Source organism: Mercenaria mercenaria, chromosome 15 (assembly GCF_021730395.1).
Source record: "Mercenaria mercenaria strain notata chromosome 15, MADL_Memer_1, whole genome shotgun sequence".
Classification (NCBI taxonomy): domain Eukaryota; kingdom Metazoa; phylum Mollusca; class Bivalvia; order Venerida; family Veneridae; genus Mercenaria; species Mercenaria mercenaria.
In genome coordinates, this window is record NC_069375.1 from 49,830,688 (window position 1) to 49,848,286 (window position 17,599).

The 17,599-nt window shown below is 34.1% G+C and overlaps 1 protein-coding gene across 1 annotated transcript in view; it reads left to right on the plus strand.

Annotated features, from left to right (window-relative positions):
• LOC123554258 (band 7 protein AGAP004871-like) overlaps positions 1 to 17,599 on the plus strand; it is an 87,092-nt gene that overhangs the window by 48,584 nt on the left and 20,909 nt on the right. Inside the window, exons 3-5 of the mRNA XM_053525250.1 lie at positions 11,760 to 11,866; positions 13,627 to 13,699; positions 14,372 to 14,454. Of these exons, the coding sequence (XP_053381225.1) occupies positions 11,760 to 11,866; positions 13,627 to 13,699; positions 14,372 to 14,454 (263 nt within the window). The remainder of the gene's footprint in view (positions 1 to 11,759; positions 11,867 to 13,626; positions 13,700 to 14,371; positions 14,455 to 17,599) is intronic.

The following is a 17,599-nucleotide window of genomic DNA, read 5'->3' on the forward strand; positions in this document are numbered from 1 at the left end:
TATTAACAGGAGCTAAGTCATATATTTCAAAAATGTATGCGCAACATTCTTGAAATTAATGTGGTTCTTAATTAAATACATCGGATTCCACAATCATGAAAAAATGTTTAGAAAAATAACGTCCTTGACTTTGAGATGACTTATTTTCAGACTAACACTGTAGAATGCCTTTGTTAACCGTGCGGCTGATGGCATCTATTCTCACATTTATAATAAATATATAATATTCATTAGGCTTCTTCGCCATGATTCGAGTACCAAGGAGGTTAAAATAATGATGATCTCAACAACCTTAAGGATTATACAAGTTTCTCAATGTTGAAACCTAACAGAACACAACTAGTGATGCTAAAGGTTGCCTTCAGACAATGTTTTGGAGCTACAACAGACGAGTCCTTTCGTTTGGATCTTCAGCATGATAAATAATTATGTCTTTCAAATTGAAATTGTACCTCAATATATCTGACTGCTGTCATCAGTTATTGCCAACTAACGCAATGGTGTAACAAGTATATCCTGGTTCTGTTGTTTACCGATAATGATATAACTCGTTTGTTGAACTACCCTTCCGTCTAAATTGATTACTTACCTTGGGAGGAGCTTTGCTCCAAACACTTACTTTCTTTTTCTCAACTCATCCAACTAGCATAAAGGTATTTTTCAACCTTATTACTTGACAATTTTCAAGATTACGTCAGGTATTTTGTAGACTTCATGCAGGAAATAAAAATGACGGATACGAACCATATTTCCCTACACTTAATCAGAAGAATCTGGGAAAGATGTGGAGCAAAACTGTGTAATTGGAGGTATGTCTTATATAGCACTTTGGGTAAATCAGACGTACTCCGTTCATATACATTTTCTCTCTTTATTTTACCATATCTAACATAATTAAATGTTTTTATAGCATCTTGCAGTGCTTAATTTGAAATAAAACTATTTCAATTTTCTTGTTATGAAGAATTGTTGAAACACAAAGTCTCTGTTTACAGAATTTTCTGTTGTTTCGTCTCTCGACTTTGATTATACTTACTGATTAATTGATTGGCTTTTTCGATGCACCAGCGTATAAGGCGCCTAACAGGACTTTATAAATGGAGTCTATCAATTTTGTTTGTATTCCTCATTTACACCGGAAACAATTCAAGGTAAAAAATCAAACTTTTATCCCTACTTGAATCATAGAGATGCAGAAAAACCAAGTGTTAAAACCCAGTTAGTCGTTCCTTACTATCATGCTAGTGTAAAACAGTTGTTCCAGTGCCCTTCATAAGCAAATTGTCCCAGATCCACATTAATGTTAATCAGGTGTTGTTTATTTTACTAGTTGAACAATAAGTGAGGGTTAGTACAAGTACATACTGTGCATGAAAGTATTGAGAATATTATTTAACTCCTCTTCGCTGTCGGAGATTTTATAATTTTGATAATGAAAGTTTCACAATGATTTATATATCTGTTACTTGTTGCTCAATAAAAATGAATATTTGCTAATGTTTAGAATAGAAGTGCATTCTCATTTCTGTTCGTAAGATAGGCATTAATCGAAGAAAGAATTACACAGCCTTATATGACTTTGCAAATATTAAGTGTTTAGAATTTTTAGCTTGTGTATTATCACTTTTTTCTGATTCTCCTGAAAGTTTACTTTCAAGTATGTGTCTATATATACTGAGCAAAACTTCCAACTAGACACTTGAAGAATGTATATATACTAGTATTTTATATTTTAAAAGGTAAGCTAATGAATTTTAAAGATCGTTTTATTGACCTGAATGTCTACACAAAATATTGGTAAAATAATCTTTACTTTTGCGAAAACCCGTGCTTGGCTGTGCACGTGAAAATCGTGATTTTGTCATCTGTATTTTTAAAATTCGGTTGCATATCGGTGAAAGGGCGCGGGCTATAGGAATTTTGAAAGCAGCAACCTGGTTGTTAGTATTGGATATGTCATTGTTTTGGCTTACTGTCGACCAAACTTATACAGAATATGTTTTACTGTAACGTCTACATGACGACGTATTTTGTGACATTCTGGCACTATTGTTATTATGCTGTATTGGCATGCAGTATGTTTGTGAAAAATGTCATTAGGCGGGGGACGTTGGTAACTGTTACAAAATTTTGTCTTCACGAATTTAACAGTTATCACAAAAACGTGTATACATTATTTTGATAAATGGTCTATTCCTATATTTGGACTGTCTTCTGCTAAATGGAATTTTTTTCATAGACAACTCGTGTTCATTAACATTTACCGTGTCCGTATGTACATACAATTTTTTTAACATGGAATATGTTTCATGGAGATATAACAGAAGAATAGAAGATACATTACGTATTTCTACCTCATTTGAAATGTAAGTTTGTTTATCATTCAAAAGGGGTTTCATCTGTTTCGTATGTTCTTTTGAGCTGATCCATTTAAAACATTTTTTGAAAAAACATGTTTTCTATTTCGTTCATATCAGACCCCAAATCAAGAGTGTCAGATTCTGTAAGATGTTTCTTGGCTTGATTACCGAAATGTTATGCAACACTTACGAGTAAAAATGTCTGAAAAGCATTGCAGCTGGGCTTGTAATCAACACAGTCTAAATAATATTCATTTTTGACAATAATGATTCTTTTCATATGCCAAGCAGTTTCATTTCCTTGACAAATGGTGTCTGGTCTAAACTACTTGGAAATAAAACCACAACAACTTGAGCGTGCAACCGTGAAAATAGACTTACAAAAAAGTAATTGATAAACACCAAATGTGCTGCACAAATCATGTGAATGACGCTATACCTTCTCATCATCCGTTAACTTTTTAACTTTTTTCTAGAAATCATTTGTTTTATCAACATTATAGTTACAAGTAATCTTAATAGCATACCAGTAAGTTAAACACATACGAAGTACAGTTGTATTATGTTTCATGTTCATCAAATGTTGATTTTTATAGCAAATAAAGAATGTCAAACAAAGTCATGGAGATATGTAAGATGCTGAAGTGGGAGTTTAGACTTGTTGTTTAAATCAAACTTAATCAAACAATAATAAATTTGATTATTGTTATCATGTTAGGTTCTTCAACAAATCATCTATTGATCTTTTATTTTGTTTTTTTATACTTAGACGCGATTGCAAGATTGAACGTGATCTAGTGTTTTGTTTATCTAATACCTACTTCAAGGTACCATTCCCTGTCCACTAAAGTACAAATGTAAGTACCATATAGGCTGCTTGTATATCTATAACCACAGTAGGTTGTATTGAATGTTGAATCTAGCGACGAAAAACAGTATCTTTTTGTACTGCAACAGGAAAACGTTCTTGTTTCTAAATATCCTGACCACGAAGGACAACCTTCACATATGATGCCAGTACTAAATTTTCCAGAGAGCGGAATGAAGACCGATTCATCACAATCAGCTTAAAGTAAATTTTATAAATAAAGAACACGTCTGCAAGTGAACATTCCATAAAGAGTGTTGCCATCACTCCTTGTCGATGATGTTGCTAATGATATCATCAACAAAATATATTGCATCCTTAAGCTAAATGCATCATCAACACATTGAAATCAATCCAGAATAAACAGTTTCAGTGCGTCGAGCTAAGTTTAACCCTTATCCTTGCTGGACACGATTGATTCTGCCTTTGCTACCAGTGTAGATCATGACCAGCCTGCACATCCATGCATTCTGATCATGATCGGTACTGTTCGGTCAGTATCTTTTTGGTAAGCACCCCTGTGACAGTTAGCGGTACTGTCCAAATTGAAAGATGGACAAGTTCATTATAGAAATTTAGCAGGGTAAGGGTTAATTATAGTCTTATCAGAGTATGTCTATATCATCATCGTTGTAAAAAAAAGCAATATCGCAACTACTTGAAGATAATCGTAACAGAAAAAGAATGAAAAATTGAATAGGACAAATTAAATAAGAAATCAACCCAACAAATGTTATTTCATTATAAAAGCGTACTAATTTCAGTGATTGCGAGAAATCATGCATCAAAATGTAGGTATTCCATTTGTGTTTCATATTGCTTTTCTGTTGTGAGACAAAGTTTACTACTATCATATAACTCGGCATAAACGCCACACTTCCCAAATCAACGCATCCCCACTTTTTGATTTCTCACTAAATCTGTTTATTCAAATCTACAAAATTCTAATCAAATATATTTAATTTGGTTAAATATAAAATAATTCTGTATATAAAAGAGCTTTACTCACAATTAAATATCTTATGTTGTTAACACAAACTTCAAACTTTTAAGTGACATCGCATATTCATACTGCATTTTTCTATATTCTATATCAGTTATAGTCAGGTTCTTGTAACCTAACAATAAAAAAGCACGCGTGTTTTGTTTACATAGATGCTATGAAGTTATTCTTCAGATTGTCATATTCGAAGGTTGGGCATATATCTTTAAGATTATCCAAAATTTCCTTTGTAAGTTAATGTAAAGAAACATCATTACAATGTTACACTCCATAATGTCCCTATCAGCTATAAATATTGTACCTCATATTATCTGGGAAGTTAATCAAATTATTGCTCCAGAGATTCTAGGAGAAATGTTCAAATATCATTAGCTTGTATTGTTCTCCAGTCTGGTTCTTTCTTTATATAGTGCTTTCTTTATATTGCTTTCTTTACACATTGTACACTGCTTTTGGCGATATAAAGGAGATATTTTCTAGAGAATAAAAGAAATACAAGGCTATTTTGTTTCTATATACCATAGGTTTATTACAGTTTTGTGGATATCCCTTCTCGAATAGATCATTTTAGTGTTGAGAATAATTGTGAACAAGCCTAAACTGAGTGGAGTAAGGTCTAATATAACATAAGGTGACTATGATTTCTTGCCTGTTACTTAGTAAAACATTTTAGAGGTTCTTGTTACGATATAAAACTATATACATGCATCGGTGTGAAATGTCAGTAATTTACCAATTTTAGAAGTTGGGTTGGTAGATGTAAATGTTTAACGTTGTTAAAGGTTTATACTAAAAATGTATCTCGGAAAAAATTACGCTTTTGAACAGACACTAACAACATTCAACAAAAATGAATGCTGCATGGACAAATTTGATTAAATCGCTCAGCTGTACAACTGGAGTATTAAGGCTCCCTATAAATTTGTGAAAGTGCATGGTTATAGAAATCTCAGAAACATTCAAAATAAATTGAATTATTTTTCTGACACTCGCAATGTTAATGATCATTCTAGAGAAATTTACATCTGAAATTTGTATTAGCTCATATGCCGTTTTCTCAGTGATTAAAAAGGAATACAAACAATTAGAAAGAAGAGTGAATGGAGGAAAATAAAATGACGGATAAAAGTAATAGTTATCCAAGGCCACAAGCATCAAGAAGAGATCTGGAACAAAATATTATCATTGGAGGTAGGCTTAGCAAACAACTTTTAACTTTAATGCGTAAAAAATGTCAATTTTGTGATTTAAACCAAATCTGTGTCAACAATAATCAGTTTTTAGTGTGTGTTTCGAAATATTTGTATATAAATGACATCATTTCACAGACCTTTTCATAAAATTAAAGACTACCACAACCTAGTGATCTACTTCTTCCTCCACATAAACTTCAAGAAAATCATTTTGCTAATACATTTCTTAAACAGCTACGCTACAAAATGAAGGGTGGACAATTCAGGCCTTTCCTGAATCGGTAAGTTTTCAAAACTTCATCTGCAAACTTATTCAGTCAATCTCTTTTTATTCCCACGCCACGAACTTATAAGTCAGCCATGTCGGCTCAAGGTCAAGGTCACAACTCAAGGTCAAAAGTTTAAGCCTTCCATTTTGTGTCCGCTCTGTATATCCTAAACCCTTTAAAGGATTTTCATGAAACTTGGGTCAAATGATCACCTCATCAAAACAATGTGCAGAACTTAAAAATCAGCCATGTCGGCTCAAGGTCAAGGTCACAACTCTAGATCAAAGGTTTGAGCCTGCCATTTTGTGTCCGCTCTGTATCTCCTAAACACCTTGAAGGATTTTCATGAAACTTGGGTCAAAGGATCACCTTATCAAAACAATGTGCAGAACTCATACGTCAGCCATGTCGGTTCAAGGTCAAGGTCACAATACAATGTCAAAGGTTTGAGCCTGCCATTTTTTGTCCGCTCTGGGTCAAATGATCAACTGATCAAGACGATGTGCAGAACTCATCAGTCAGCCATGTCGGCTCAAGGTCATTTGTTTGTTTGTTTGTTTTGGGTTTAACGCCGTTTTTCAACAGTATTTCAGTCATGTAACGGCGGGCAGTTAACCTAACCAGTGTTCCTGGGTTCTGTACCAGTACAAACCTGTTCTCCGCAAGTAACTGCCAACTTCCCCACATGAATTATCAGAGGTGGAGGACTAATGATTTCAGACACAATGTCGTTTATCAAATAGTCACGGAGAACATACGCCCCGCCCGAGGATCGAACTCGCGACCCCGCGATCCGTAGACCAACGCTCTTACCTACTGAGCTAAGCGGGCGGGCTCGGCTCAAGGTCAAGGTCACAACTCAAGGTCAAAGGTTTGAGCCTACCATTTTGTGTCCGCTTTGTATCTCCTAAACCCTTTGAAGGATTTTCAAATTTATTGATGTCGTCATACATGGACTATAAAATATTCTTAACAACGTCAATGATTCCACCCAATACTATCAGCCCTTTCACTATCCATAGCAGTGGCGAGGGATACAGCTCTATTTCAGACTGCCTTGTCAGAATAATTTTAAGAACATAGATAAATTAGGTGCGTTAAGTTGGCAGTGAGTTAGACATTAGACATTCGTATAAACATTCAAAAAAATTCTGCGAATGCCTATCCGTATAGACATTAGACATTCTTATAGACATTCATAAAAATTGCTGCGAATGCCTATCTGAATAGACATTCGTATAGACATTCAAAAATAGAGGCGAATGCATATCCGTATAGACATTAGACATTCGTATAGACATTCAAAAATAGAATGCCTATCTATATAGACATTAGACATTCGTATAGACATTTAAATTGTATAAAGAATATAAACATATGTTTGACGTCGTGACAGAAACAGACGTTTGAATGTCTATACGAATGTCTAATGTCTATACAGCAATGTTTTTGAATGTCTATACGAATGTATAATGTAATAGGATAGGCATTCGCCACGATTTATGAATGTCTTTTTGTATAGTATTTCATAATTTCGTGTCAGTCAGAATTACGTTCCCGAGGTTTCGGGGAGGATGAAAAGTGCAACATAGGTGTAACAACTAGATAACGAATGCGTTAATCTGCTACATTTAAATACATTAACGAAATTTAGAAGTAAAACTATATTTAGATATGAAAAAAAAAGCTTCATGTTACAAAATAGTCGTTACGTTAAAGTTGCCGCTGTCAAGCTACAGATTACATGTCAATTAGATTGAACACATGATCATTGACTACCCTTTAAAGACGCTAGGGTTCCATTAATTGACATAATTCCAAGACAACCATATTAAAGAGATCTGATAATATATATTATCAAACATATCATTAGTCTGGAAAATTAATGTTATTGTCTCGGAAAAAAAACTCCCCAAAAAATGCGAAAAATTGCCCGTTTGAAGAAATCTGTATTTAAAATGATGGAAGTAGTTATGTTTCCATGGTTACCTCAGTATATGAAAATTATTGCTTAACTAAGACAATGACTTATGAAATCTATTAGCTGGAAGCACAAGTAAAATGCTGGTCTAATTTGGCTCGTACATGTAAGTACTGCCTCTGTATGTAGTAGCTATATATACTGGCACTGCTTGCTTTAAACAGACTGGCCGTGTAGTGAAAATAATGGGTACTTAAAAAACAATACCTATATGCTGCCGAGTAGATGGAAAGATATTTTGTCATTTTCCGATTATAAGTCAACGCCACTGACTCAGTAAATGCAAATTATATTCAGGTCAGCTGGAATCTTGCAGGCGTTTAATTATGTCCTTTGTATTGCGGAGAAATCAGTGCTTGAACTATGAGACAAGATATCATTTTACTGAATAAGTTAAATAAATGGTGTTTTGTACAAAATTGATGTATTAGATTTCAGTTTTCTATTATAATGATTGTTTTTATCATATGACGCTGCTTCTGTACATTAAGTAAAACATACATAAGACCGATGAAAATCGTCCTTGTCCGTTTCCGCATCCTAACTATATATATAAATATATAGTGACAGATATTTCCCATCTGACTATAGTACATCTCCAATTAACGCTACGCACATTGGATCAGAAGACGTGCTATTAATAGCCTCGTTCTGACGACCCTTCCGCTAGCCAATCAGAGACTTACTTACAACATTTTGTATGTGAAAGTAGAAGTTTAAAAACCTATATATAGCCTGGGTTTTTCATATTTACAATTCTTATGACGACCACATCGCGACTACGCCCTTTTGTTTTGAGAGAAATCATATGTCATAGGGACTTGGTCGCGTAAGGTGTCAGACAGCCAGTTAGCTCAGTCGGTAGGCCACTCGCCCTGTAAGCGAAGGGTCCCGGGTTCGAGCCCCGGACTGACTGCACATTTTCTCACCCTTTGACATTCGACGCTATTTTGATTGTTCAATCAAATGCTTGTTGAAACAAGTCGTCTGACAGGTTCAAATAGAAACAGATTTGCGAAAATAAAAATAGCAATGTCATTCTCAGATCTTCGTTTAGAAGATCAAGTACTTTAGTCAGATTGCAGATATTTCTGATAGTGTCTGGAAAGTTAGACAAATGTTCAAAGATTGTGTATGATGACGTAATGTCTACGTTCTTAACGAACAGAAATAGGTTTACCACAAATGACCCCTGTTTGCCAGTAATATTTTTTGCATTTGAGTATGAATGATAACTGATCTGTTCTTTTGTATGTCTTTATGTAACATGAACTTAAAATCATCTGGTAGGAATTTGATTTGGCTCCTTACAGTTGACTATGTGTAAAATATCAGTAAAATATAATTTACGCAAGAATGCATGTTGTTAAAAAAAACGAACCAAATTATTATCAAATTGATAATTTTATTGAGTATGTTTACGGGATATGTAACACTCATCAGAATTCCTAGCACTTGCTAAAGCAGACTCTTATATTACGTTACTGTAATATAAGAGTCTGCTTTAGCAAAAAGAGTTCAAGTTTGGTACCGGCATAAGCGGAACTTAAATACATGTATACTATAAGATAAAAAGAGACTCAATATTCCCAAAGGACCAGCACTAATAACAACAAAATTTGAAATAATCTGCATAGAAACAAGTGATAAGGCAATTGCGAAAATTGTTCTAGGAAGCAGCTGCCGTCTTATTGAGAGAGACATAAGTTAAGTCCCACGTGTCACATTTGATTCTTCTTTGTCTGTGTTCGCTTTCTAAATTTATGTTATTATTCTACCGGGACAAAACATTTCTGACATAGTTTGGAAAATGATATGTCAAGCTCTTTGCCAACTGCAAATTGATACCGTATTTTCTGTATGGGAAAATTTTATGTGTTTAAGATATATACATTTATTCAACTGCAGAAGACGATACAAATTGTTTTAAGCCTTCCTTACTTAACCAAATAAGCAAATATTTAGCGCTGACATTTTGATATAACATGTCATTTCTAAATGTTTTTTGAATATTAGACGAACTATTGTTGTTCACAAACTAGATCAGAATCGGAAAGTAGACAGAACTAGACATCGTTCCCATACTGTTTAAGGTGTAAGGTGTACCCTGTATAAATATACGTTCCCATACTGTTTAAGGTGTAAGGTGTACCCTGTATAAATATACGTTCCCATACTGTTTAAGGTGTAAGGTGTACCCTGTATAAATATACGTTCCCATACTGTTTAAGGTGTAAGGTGTACCCTATGTAAATATACGTTCCCATACTGTTTAAGGTCTGTTAAAGGTGTACCCTATATAAATATACGTAAATACACGTTTTCTCTTTCTAACTCGGCGTTATTAGCCCTAGGAGACAAATGTCTCTATTAGGACATGAGGAACAGTCGAAAGCCTCCTGGTACTGTCCTTAATTAGACAGTGATTTTTGCGGGAAATTGTATCGGTCTTCTTTATATTCTAACTAAATCAATATTAACATTATTTGACAATAAGGTTATTTGCATTTGGCTTAAATGTCCTATATATTTAAACAATAGATATATATTTAAACAATAGACATTTACTAATTGTATTCTTACTATTTATTGCTGGCAAAAGTAGCTCTGAAGGTATTAAGCATTTAAAAGTCATTGTTGTTAACAAAGCAGTGACGAATCTGAACCATTAAGCATAGTCAAACTAGTGCCGTTCATAACCCAGTGTAGAACCTGAGACATGGCTAAACAAGTACTGTTCACAACACATTTCAGAATCTGAGCAATTTAGAGAAACCAAGCTATTGCTGTTCATGAAGGAGTGCAGAACCCGAGTCATTAAGCATAACTAAACGTTTGCTGTTCACAAAGAAGTTCAGAACAGAGGCATTCAGCATACTAGTAATTGAAGTATTCCTGTTCACAAAGCTAGAGTGAGGGCCTTTCAACAGGATTTTGTACAATTTCTCAGATATGACGAAATTGTGATACAGGTCCCATAAAAATATTATGTTACATAAAAATCTTTATATCCGTTTCACTTTCAGACTTCTTTTTATATTGTCCTTAAGGGACAGACATTTATAACTGAGACTGAGAAATTATCGGCCCAATTCTCCCTGATATATAGGGCAAAAGTATGTTTTGAATAAGTTATCGTATATTACACCATTGAAGTAATGCTTTTTAACTGCTTATAATTTGAGTGCAATTTAAAGCCCGACATTGTCCGTTGCACATTCAGTTTCTGCGGCATACTTTCAGTTTGAGAATCTATACATGAAGCTGATATGCTGTGCTCATGAGCAATTTGATAATAATTACACTTCAACCCGTGGCCTTAAAAGTCGTGTACAAATGCATCTTATGTGTGTTCACCTTGTAAAGATTTGCTACTTGTAATTGTTTCATATTTTCACACACATATGCATGTGTTTACGGCTTATTTCTACAATGATGAACTTTTCAAGTACAGATGTTAAGTGCACATAACAGATGTGTTGAAATCAACTAAAATTTGAACTAGTGGTGTTTATTTTTAACTTACGATTGTTGTGTTTATTTAAAATTAATTAGAATACAGTAGGTTTCTTCATGTAAGTTTCATTTTAAGCTAATAAGAAAATATATTGGACATTGTTTTGTTTTTGTTCGGTTTGACGTCGCACCGTCACAATTATAGGTCATATGGCGACTTCCCAGCTTTCATGGTGGAGGATGACACCAGATGTCCCTCCGTGGTAGAGGATGACACCAGAGGTCCGTCTCTTCATTGTGGAGGATGACACCAGATGTCCCTCCGTGGTGGAGGATGACACCAGATGTCCCTCCACGGTGGAAGATGACACCAGATGTCCCTCCGTGCTCGGTGTTGAGAAAGGCTGTAATACATGTATCTATCTACTATATATAATACGTTTTGACGAGAATACATACGGTGCATGATGCTGTGAAATTGTTGTGTCACTACCGTTTTCACGTGTCTTCCTTTCTTTATTCCTGCTGATCAGATTATAGACGGTGTATAATGATGTCTAAGTATTGGGTTACTACCGATTTTTCATGCGTTCTTATGTTCATAGCTTATATGTTTTGTATATTTACAGCAGACGAGAATACAGACGGTGCAGGTTGTTGTGGATGGTTACTCTATACATTTTCTATACTGCTGATAGTTGTGTCGCTGCCATTTTCGCTAATATTCTGTATAAAGGTAAAGAACTCATCCAAATGTCACTTGTAAAGACATTATTTACTTTGGAATTTTTATAGACTGTTAACTGATCGCAACACTATTGCAGCTGATTTTTATTGACAAACAAACGGAATGGTTATGTAAAGGTTTGACATAGTCATCACTCCTTATGACCGTTCAGTAATAGTTATTAGTAAACTGTATGTTAAATAGCACGCCGTCTTGGCACAGTGTCACTTCCCGTCCCCAACAGTATGATAACAAGAGTCTTGCGATCACCGTCCGTTTCCCAAGGCGAGGCGAGTTTTCTCTCTACAACGTCTTATTCTTCCGAGAAAGTTTTCAATCATTGTCGTGGATATGTGAATAACGATAGGCAAAGGAAACCAAAGAGAACTTGGTAGATTAACAACCAGCAATATGTAAATATACACATACTGCTTTCACAAGACATGATTTATAAACTAAAACTGTGTTCTTCAATAGACAAATATATCCTGATTTATGTTAACTGACAGTTACAAAAGCAATCTATGTGACTGTTGTGTAGACAGGCAATTATATGGAGGGCAGCTTTTGATTAGACATATCATACTTCACATCAGTAACTGCCAAACATACGGCTTGATAAAATGTTTTAGTGGTAACTGTCAAGAATGTGTCTCTATATTCTCAAGTGATGTTCCCACGTGATATTACATGTTATGATAAATGTAGAGTTTTTATGAAAATATTCTCAAAGGAATGTTGAAATTGAAATCCATTTAGAAATATGTAGGCATTTTCGCAATTTAATGTTGTAAGATGTTTTTCATTAATTATCAGCTGCATCAATTAATTGTGGTTTCTGTTTCCATTGATGGTGTTTCCCTTGTTGTTCTGCTTTCTGCACATATCTGGTTGGTTCTAATTGAGCACATGCCTAGTTGGTTCTTATTGTGCACATGTCTAGTTGTTTTTTATTGTGCACATGCCTAGTTGCTTCGTATTGTATTTTTCACATTGTGTCTTTGGTAAAAAAATACCTATATAACGAGGATACCCTTAATTTATATTGTCCTGTAACCTGGATCATGGTGGGGATACAGTGCGAGAGTTTGCGAGCAATTTACCTGATAACCGTTCTTAGGCTGTGATCTATTGTGTTCCTTTTTGTTGTTGTTTTGTCATTGGTGTCTATTTGTTTCACGTCATCTATATGTTTCATACACTGATCTAGGGCTTTGGTATTGGGAGGGTGCGTTCTCTCGTATTGATTTTCTGAATGTAATGGCTACAATACGAAATGGAAAAAATGAAAACTTCTGATTTTGCTTTCAGATGAACAGCACAGAGACAAAATGTCAATTTACTCTTCATTTCATGTCGTTTAAGTACTATGGATTATCGACTAATATATTTGCTTATATTTGGATTTAAATTTATAAAACCCTCATAAAAGACACCTACCTTAGCTAAATATGTAAACTTTACTTAGAGCAGTAACCACAAATGTTGTATCTAGTAACACACATATTAAGACACTTCCAGTTGTACAGTGGCACTGCATATTCATGGTAATAAGTAAGTAGCATATACTACTGTGTTTAAATTTAAACTTATTTATTTTAGGTTTGAAGAGATACTACATACTAATTGTTGATATTTTAAGTTATGAAATTTGGGCATGATATATCTTCAATGCATAACTGAAAATAGTGCTGAGAATTTTATGTAGAACGTTATCAGTCAATATCTTAACGAAGAATATTATCAGTCTGTCTTTGTTTGTTTTGCAGGTTGTGCAAGAATATGAAAGGGCTGTTATATTTAGACTGGGTCGACTGCCATCGGGAGGGGCAAAAGGTCCAGGTAAGAAAAAGAAAAATAATTGGACTATTATAAGTGGAATTAGTTTGCCATAAAATTACATATTGTCATGTTACATCAAATAAACTTGCGAAGGGAACACAAAGACAGACCAGTTTTAAAGAATTTTCATTTATCATAATTCTTAATGAATCATGCATGAACAGTGTGGAAGAAAGTAATGACCCACGTCAGCTTCTAATGGACTGTTTTTGTCAATATTTCGTTAGTCGCAAATATTGTCTAACCGTTACATAAAGCTTGGTGACCTCTTTCGTAGTTAAACGAAAATCTTTAGGCAAAATATCACAAACAAAAGGTAGACACATTTAGTTATTGAAAAAAATACACATTGCTCTCATAATTCAAAAACTTGAAAGTTTACTTATTTTGCTACAATGATATTTCATACGTAAAAGTATATACATTGTAAGGTATCATTTTACCAAAACAAAAAGTTTTAGGTTACTATATTTTTTCGTAAGAGATGGAAGAGACGTACTTCAGGAACGTAAAGAGATATACCGGGTAGGTGAATTCATTTGAGCGTCAGCGTACCAATCGATCTTTCGGAGAAAGATATCAACCTTCAAATATGTAAGAATATTGAACCTTACGAGGTTGACAAATACCTTGATATGTAAAGATGTAATACATTTTTGTCATGTTTTTCAGGTATATTCTTCATCATTCCGTGCATTGAGAGCTATACGAAAATCGATTTGAGAACAGTATCATTTGATGTTCCACCGCAAGAGGTAAACGCCATTTATAGATTTTACACTGATATGAATTAAATAGCTGTTTGTTCACTATTTGCATTCTCATCCATCAGAGGTTCGTCAAAATCCCGAGACATCCGGGGAACCACGGTAGACCTCTGGTATGCGAGAATGACTATTTGATGATCTCAGCGAGAATTTTAATGCATCTGTCAATATACTGCGAACAAATTATTCTATGTTTTAATACGTTGTTTTAGCGTAAGTAGGATATTCTAAAATATTCTTCTTTGTAAGCAGACAATAAAGAGAAAAACACTATCTATGGGCTTTTGAACACTGGACATAAGGTTAAGGGATGTGGCACTTTACAACTTCTCCACATAGGTTTAAGAATCAATGAAAGATAATAAATCAAAGAAAAATAGTATAGTCAGTCACTGTTTAGTTTTCCAGATAGCTCGAGGACATTTATACTGGGAATCGTCAAAAGCAATATCGCAGCATACATAAACACATGTTTGTCCGATTGTTTTACCTGTTTAACCAATTCTGATATCCCAGCTATTTTGACATAGATCTTCTAGAATTTCTCTTTGATAATTGATCATTTACCAAACTTTTAATTTCCCTTCAAGTTTTTCATTTATATAAGTATTAAACATACTATAGCATATGATTAAACACCATTATTTCAGAAATGTTACGTGCCATATCAAATCTAAAGTTAGGTACCATCCAACAAAATGGCTAAAACCTATTACCCTAAAATAATTATGTACACACATGTACATTACATGATAATTTTGAAATACTATTGTTTAGTGCTATTCAAAGGAAAACGGAAAATATAACTCGTCTAGCAATTGAAAGCAATACCATTTTGTTTTTAGTAATAGGAATATTCCCTAAAGGATAAGATTCTCTCATTATTGGGTAAAGAAATTGCTCATTGTGTGGTGTTACGTTTGAGAAAATTGCCAAAACAATCTGAACATTTATTATCAACATCGAAATATTTGCCCCGCTTCTTCAGACTATGTTTTTTTATTTAAAGTAAATGATATTTTTGCCTGAAAGACATTTGTGAAGTCATAGATTTTCGTGTATATCCAAGCCAAACCTGCCGTCGTGCTATTTGGGGTAATTACATTTTCAGCTTTAATATCGGACGGATGATAAAGTGTAGATTTGATACTCAGTAAATGATAATAAGTGAAAATACACCCGTCTCAAATAGCAAATGAACGCTCATCGTGATTTTCGTTCACTCTTTTATGTAAATGCCCAAAGACAGTACATGAATATGACTTTCGATTTCTCAATTATTATCCAAGAAATAGCTCAGTAATTTCGCTTGAGAAAGTAGCTAAATAACTCTAATGATTTATTACCATCTTGTAACTCAAAACTTCCACAATGTTATTTAAAGGAAAAGATACATTTGTAGACTCAAGTTTGTGCAGAATCATATTGATTTAGTGCTAGTTTATTCTAAATTCCAAACCAGTACCTGATCTAAATTTGTTGTTTTCTGGTTCCAGTCGATATTGTGCCTTTAACTGTTCAGTTTAAATTGTTTATAGGTAATCAAAGGTTTTGTTAAATAAGAAAGTTTAAAGCAGATTAATTTTAATTAAGATTTTCTCATGTAAAAACATTGTTTAAATTGAGGAACGAACATTCCTTAAAGGTAGTATAATCCTGCTAAAATAGTAACACGATGCATAATATCAAACGTCTTCTTCTGGCTATCCAGTAAGTAATAACCAATGCTTTACCGATTTCATTTAATGATTTTGCCTATTGACTGATGTCACATTACCATGTAATGTCAGAAAAGGCCTGTTCTGGAAATAAAATTAACCAAATTATTTTGTTTTGTAAATGTATTAGAAATACTGCCGCAGTCTATGTAATTAGTTTATACTATTTTGTTTTGGATCGATTACAAGTGATGAAAGCTTCGAGCTTATTGGAACCTTGTGTTCTCTTCCTGGAAAAACCAGTACTGGTGTCATATGAGAAGTCATGGCCGTGACCCCCCCCCCCCCCCCACCTCCACCACTGTCACTGTATCGTACAAAACAATATGATTAAGTTTAAAGAATTGTGACATTTAAGAATTACGACCGTCCTACACATGAATATATCGTTAGTTGCTTTTCTTTGTTAAACAATTGCATAACCCATCCTAGTATTTTACTCTATACCTTAGCAAATCTTTAATTTGTCATTGTATTTATTCTTGAAAAATATGAAATGTTTAAAAACATTTATTTATTTAAATGCAAGTTTCCAACAATAACAATAAACTATAAATAAAACAGTTATGACCATCACTTCTAATGAACAATCAACCCGACTCTGCTTTTATTATCCCCCGACGAAAGTCGGAGGGATATAGTTTTGGCGTTGTCCGTCCGTCCGTCCGTCCGTCCTTCCGTCTTTCCGTCCGTCCGGAGCCATATCTAGGAAATGGTTGGGAATATTTATTGAAAACTTCATATACATGTTCACCACAATGAGTTCCTGCGGCCCGTCAAGTTTCAGTCAGATTGCTCAAGTAACACCAGAGTTATGGCCCTTAGAAGTTTCTAGTGTTAACTATATAGGGTACTATAAATATGGCAATTTCTGCATCATAACTTTTGATATATTTGACAAGAACTATGAAACTTAAACAGAATTTAGATCACCATAATGTGGTTGTGTACACACAATTTCATTTGGATTTATTTGTAAATTAAGAGTTATTGCCCTTTAATTGTATAAAAATCCACATATTTGTACATAACAAACTTACCATTTTGCAGAATTTCATTAAATTTCTTTCATCCTTTTCCATGAACATTTATTGTAAACATGTGAAGTTGTGTACCCACACCTGGTCACCCCCTTACCTTGATCACACACCTCCCCCCCATCTCCCCACCCCCCCCCCCCCCCCCCCCCCAAAAAAAAAAAAAAAAAAAAAAAAAAAAAAAAACATCATTCCTTATTTTAGATTTTTTTCAAACAAACTTCATATACATGTTCACCACTATGAGGTTATGGGGCCCATCAAGTTTCAGACAGATTGCCCAAGTAACACCAGAGTTATGGCCCTTAGAAGTTTCTACTATAGATCTATAGATATGCCAATTTCTGCATCATAACTTTTGATATATTTGACCTAGAA